Here is a 5,910-nt window from a genome sequence, read left to right as displayed (position 1 = left end):
GCTCTGTAGACCAGGCTGGTCTTGAACTCACAGAGATCCTCCTGCCTCTGCCTCCCGAGTGCTGGGATTAAAGGCGTGCACCACCATCGCCCGGCGGTCAGCGTGGTTTGTATGCAAGTTTCAGGACAGGCAGAGCAATATAAGTTAGAACCTTACCCCGCCCCCACTCCTCATCACCAAAAATAGAAAGAAAAAAAAAGGAAAGAAAAAAAAGTGGTGAGAGGGTTAGGCTAGAGGGAGGGTGGCTCAGTGGTAGAGCACTAGGCTAACATGTGCAAGCTCTGAGTTTAGTCCCCAGCACCAAAAAGAACTAGAAAGAAAGAAAAGAGTTTGAAACAGCCAAATATCCCTTATGTATATCAGTCAAGTGAGCTGGTATTGTGTCTCTCCAAAGAGAAGTCTAGGCAGTATGGGCACATGCTGCCAAACCTGGACCCACATGGAGGAAGGAGATAATCAACTCCCTAAAATCGTTCTCTGACTCCACACAGTTGCCATGACACACTTCAACCCAAATAAATAAATAGATGCAATGCCTTTTTTAAAATATTAAACACTAAAATAATATAGAATAGGATAGCAACCACTACAGGTTTAAGAACCTGTAAATGAAGCTCTTTTTTTTAAAAAAAAATATTTATTTATTTATTATGTATACAATGTTCTGTCTGTGTGTATGCCTGCAGGCCAGTAAAGGGCACCAGACCTCATTACAGATGGTTGTGAGCCACCATGTGGTTGCTGGGAATTGAACTCAGGACCTTTGGAAGAGAAGACAATGCTCTTAACCTCTGAGCCATCTCTCCAGCCCCTAAATGAAGCTCTTACTGAAGGCTATATCATTATGTTAAGCATAAAAAATGCTTGGGGTCTGGATAGAATGATCAGCAGTTAAAAGTTTTACTTACTGCTCTCACAGAATACCCAGGGGCGGGGGGGTGGTCCTTAGCACTTACATAGTAGCTCACATGTGTAACTCCAGTTTTAGGGGATCTTATTCTTTCTTCTGGCCTCTGCAGGCACCTGCGTTCACATAGTGCCCATAAACACTCATGCAAACACACAGACATTATACATAAAAATAAACAGTTTGAAAAGTGCTTGGGACTGATAAAACCCAAATCAAGAGTCCATGAGCACATCTCCTTTATTGCTTATGGACTGTAGTGCACACTGCTGTATTCATGTGCTCTGTACAGTCATTTTTTACATTGTCCCAACCAACTTTGACAGTTTTTCTTTTGACACAGAACCAGATCCTTTTAGTGAGAAATCATTATCTTTCAATTTAAAGCCAGAGGTACCTTAACAAACTTCATACTAGACACAAGCCTAGTTGTGCAGATAGATAATCCCAGGTATTTGAGGAGGCTGAGGCAAGGGTACTGCAGATTCCTGGGCTACAGGATGAGTTTAAGGGCAGCTTAAATAACTTAGAGCTGTCTCGAAGTAAAAGGCTAAAATTTGATTGTAGGCACAGCTTAGTGGTACAGCATTTGTCTAGTGTGCTTGAGAGCCTGGGATCTAGCTCCAGAGTGGCCAAGGGAAACAGAGAGAGGCTGTCACTGAGGCTGACAGCTGCGACTTCCTCGTCACTGGTTCACTGGTGTTTGTGATCATGATGAGGACATCATTTAAACTTCAGCAGTCACAGTTCTTGGTTTAATTTGCACAAGTTAAATGTAAATTTAATGCAATGTTCCCGTGAAATTTTCTAAGAAGCCTGCTGTGGTCCACCCCTTTAGCGCAGCTCTCAGGAGAAAGCAGAAAGGTAACAGGATCTGCAAAGACTCTGTTCCAGAATTCCCTGAAAAAAGCATTCCTTCCAGAAGAATGGGAAAGTTAGAAGAGGTTTGCCACTGGAACTCAGAATGGGATGGAGAGATAGTCTGTACACGAGTTCAGTTGACAATAATAAATTGTGTCCTCAAGGAAAATGTTTAGTTGATTTGTTATGATGAGACAGCGACAAATCCCTTCTAAATAGAACAGCTTTTAATGCCAGTGATTCTTTTGTTCTTTGAAAATATTACAACCCGCCTTAATGTATGTTGTCTCTGTCTTTCTGTAAATATAGGAAATAAACATTTTGCTTTCCAGTAATCTCTTTTCTTGCTATTTAATGATCGCTAACCAAAGTGTGCACCTTCTTTTTTCAAACTATTCTTCTGTTTCTTTGTAGGTATTTCTGACCTAGGTGAGTAATTGTGCTTATTTTATTTTAATGGGGTTTGAGTGTTTGGCAATTCCCCATTGTACATCTTTGGTATCCATAGATGATTAGGAACAACTGTATTGAATGATCGTAAGGCTGTAAATGTGAGATATGTTTATGTATACTCACAAAATGGTCTTTGTTTTTTAAAGAAACAAAGCCAAGAGACTCCTTAGTTTTAGCAGAAGCAGTTCTTTTATTTTAAATTTTCTTAAAAATTATTTTATGTGCGTGATGAGTGTTTTATCTATAGGTATGTATGTCTATACTGCAGGCATGCCTGGTACCTATGGAGGCCAGAGGAGGGCCTCAACTTGCCCTGGAATTGGAGTTATAGATGGTTATGAACCTCCATGTGGGAATCAAGCCCAGTTCCTATGAAAGAGCAGCTAGTGTTGTTAACCTCAGAGCCTTCTCTTCAGCCCTGCAGACTACTTGTTTATGTGTGTGTGTGTGTGTGTGTGTGTGTGTGTGTGTGTGTGTGTGTTTAGAAGAGAACTTGTAGGAGTTGGTTTCCTTCTGAATATTTGTTAGGGCGAACATAGCACTGCATAAAATGACATGTAGTAATGATTGTGTCTACAAGCTTTGTTTTTAGAGGTGAAATTTGAGCAAATTAGAAATCCAGTATACGATGAGTTCAGATTAAAAAAACTGATTTGGGTTCTCGGAAAAGAGCTGTGTGTGCAGCCTCAGGACCCATCTACTTATTATTTTTCTAGGAATTGACAAAACTTTAGTTGCTCTACAGTAGCTCTTAATCTCTAGTTTGACTGGAGGACTTAAATCTTGTATTAGCTACTTTTTGCTTTATAATTTCTGTGACATCATTGATATTTTTGATGCTATCTGTTTAGCTGACAAGCTCTCTACTGATGACCTGAACTCGTTGATTGCTCATGCCCATCGTCGTATTGATCAGCTCAACAGAGAGCTAGCACAACAGAAAGCCACAGAGAAACAGCACATCGAGCTAGCCCTGGAGAGGCAAAAGCTAGAAGAAAAGCGGGCCTTCGACTCAGCAGTGGCAAAAGCCCTGGAGCGCCACAGAGGAGAAATACAGGCCGAGCAGGACAGAAAGGTAGTGGAGACAAGAACAACCTGACATTTAAAGTTGCTGACTTGTTCCATCACCAGCTGCTAGTAGTAGATGTAATTCATGCCAAACCGTCAGCAGAGTGGCATGTAGGCCTTTGTTTCCCCGGAATCAGAACTAAGATAGGCTTGATGTAGCTGACTTCCTTTCTGCTGAGCAGAGGCAGAGGGTAAGGAGTCAGGTGTGGTGTGCAGGCTGCTCCCACTGTGTCCTCCACACCAGCTCAAAGTCTCTCCTCAGCTCTGGCTCTGTTCTTGCCCGTGGTGTTGGTGGGTGTGATTGTTGGAGGGGAAGGAACAGCTCCAGTTGCCATCTTTTCATCACACCTGGCATTCGGAGACTCACTCAGATACTACTGTCCCCGCATCCTCGCCATACACGGGGTCTGCGTCTGTAGGCAGTTCCAGACTTAGCTGGTTTCCACCTTAGTCCATCTTGGCGTTCTCATCGGGTTCTCAGGGTCTCACTGTGTAGCCCACTGCCTTAGAAGTCACAACAGTCTCCTCTACTGCTGTTTGTTTGTTTTTAAATAGGATGTTATGTAACCATGGCTAATAGGAACTCATGGCTATATATTTGCCTTATCTGGTTTACTGTAAGAGCCCAAAAGTTCAGATTCTTAAATAATACCCAAAGACTCTTAATTACAAACTTGCCTTCTGTAAGCCCATTCATTTTCCTAGATCTTGTTTGGATTTTTGTTTTTTCTCGGCACTGTCTTTTTCACTGGGACCTTTGTGCTGTGTGCTCGCGTCCTCCGGCTCTTTCTCCACTAGACTGTCACTGTCTCAGCCTGCCCTCCTGTCCTTTCCCTGTCAGTCAGCACCTGTGGGCAGTTTCCAGTGAAAGTGGACAGAGGAGGTGAAGTGGGAGTTGCCTGCTCACCTGCACTCTTGTAAACAAGAATCCCAATCCCAAGTGTGTGTCTGTGTCTGCATTGTCATGAGTCCAACCAGACTCGTCCTGTGAGGCACAGCGCGCATCCTAAGTGCTTACCCACGGCCTGGCTGGATTCATGACTCACTGTGCTAATTCTGAGAAAAGATGAGTTTCATGTTCAAGGCAGTTTGTAATGTGTTTTGTAGAACACATGACTAACTGCTCAGTAAAGCAGGATGGAGCTTTTCCCAACTTGTTTTCATTTGGCACATGTTGAGCCTAAATTCACATGAAAGTAAGCTGTTGACAGTTTTTTTTTATTTAGAAGTAACTACTGGGTTCAAATTTTTTAAATGATTTTTCAAAGTTGCCATTGTCACCATGGAGAAGGTGGAAACATGAACGTAGACAGTTACAATTAAACTATGTTTGAATCCAGCTTTGAACTGGGTTTCTTTCCTCTTAAGTTCTGGAATGAGTTCCTTCCTGTGGAATGTGTAGTTCAGCAAATAATGGTGTTTGTTTCTGTGTCAGGGGCCACATGGCAATGGCCAAGGTTTGAGGCCAGAGAAACACATGTTTGAAATTATTTTTGGTGTAGCTGTGTAACCTTGTGTTCAGCTTTGTAGCTCATGTTAAAGTTGTGTATTTATTCCTGGCACATTAAAGGGGTTCTCATCAACAGCTGTAGTCCATTATTTTACTGTCTTTCCCTTTTCCTAAATGTACATATGGAGAGTTGAGAACTAATCTATGTTTGGTTTCACAGGTGGAGGAAGTCAGAGATGCCATGGAGAATGAAATGAGGACCCAGCTTCGACGACAGGCCGCTGCCCACACTGATCATCTACGAGATGTCCTCAAGGTGCAAGAACAGGAACTGAAGTATGAATATGAGCAGGTGAGGACCTGTGGTGAGGCTTCAGCTCTCTCCTCCCCATCTCCATCTTCACTTGAGTCTTGATGAGCTCTCCTTTCCGTGCATTTGTGGGTTGTAGCTGGGCATGGAGCCCAGAGCCTCACATGCTAAGCATGTTCTGTACAGCAGCACCATAGCCTTTGTCTTTCTCCTTTAAGTGTACTCTTTAAGAGGATAAGAATAAGATTAAGCCAAGCAGTGGTGGCGCACACCTTTAATCCCAGCACTCGGGAGGCAGAGGCAGGAGGATCTCTGTGAGTTTGTGGCCAAGTCAGTCTACAAAGTGAGTTCCAGGACAACCAGGGCCACAAAAAGAGAAACCCTGTCTTGAGAAAACTAAAAGAAAGAAAAGAATAATAATAATAGATTGCTAGTGTTACCTAGCTTTAGTGGAATATGCTTTTTTTGTTAATCTAAAGAACCAATTCTTGCTGGGCGGTGGTGGCGCATGCCTTTAATCCCAGCACTTGGGAGGCAGAGGCAGGTGGATCTCTGTGAGTTCGAGGCTAGCCTGGTCTACAAAAGCTAGTTCCAGGACAGGCTCCAAAGCTACAAAGAAACCCTGTCTTGAAAAACCATATGCACACACACACAAAAAAGAACCAATTCTTATATCAGGTATGTTGTTTGTGATCAGATATTGATCCTATATGTTTGGGTGGCAATATAAAAACTTTTTCTTTTTTTTCTTTCCTTTCTTTCTTTCTTTCTTTCTTTCTTTCTTTCTTTCTTTCTTTCTTTCTTTCTTTCTTTCTTTCTTTTTGGTTTTTCGAGACAGGGTTTCTCTGTGGTTTTGGAGCC

General features: G+C 42.5%; 1 protein-coding gene across 10 annotated transcripts in view; it reads left to right on the top strand.

The window, feature by feature from the left end:
- Immt (inner membrane mitochondrial protein) overlaps positions 1–5,910 on the top strand; it is a 50,062-nt gene that overhangs the window by 41,133 nt on the left and 3,019 nt on the right. For 6 of the 10 annotated variants that reach the window (XM_013352854.2, XM_005364750.3, XM_013352853.2 and 3 more), the window contains 3 exons: positions 2,183–2,197; positions 3,073–3,296; positions 4,960–5,091. In XM_013352854.2, the coding sequence (XP_013208308.1) occupies positions 2,183–2,197; positions 3,073–3,296; positions 4,960–5,091 (371 nt within the window). The remainder of the gene's footprint in view (positions 1–2,182; positions 2,198–3,072; positions 3,297–4,959; positions 5,092–5,910) is intronic. The other 4 variants (XM_026787976.1, XM_013352852.2, XM_005364754.3 and 1 more) reach the window with 1 other exon arrangement.

The sequence above is a fragment of the Microtus ochrogaster genome (assembly GCF_000317375.1).
Source record: "Microtus ochrogaster isolate Prairie Vole_2 chromosome 14 unlocalized genomic scaffold, MicOch1.0 chr14_random_3, whole genome shotgun sequence".
NCBI classification, from domain to species: domain Eukaryota; kingdom Metazoa; phylum Chordata; class Mammalia; order Rodentia; family Cricetidae; genus Microtus; species Microtus ochrogaster.
The sequence above is the reverse complement of the archived record's forward strand: the minus strand, read 5'-3'. Positions and strand labels throughout refer to the sequence as shown.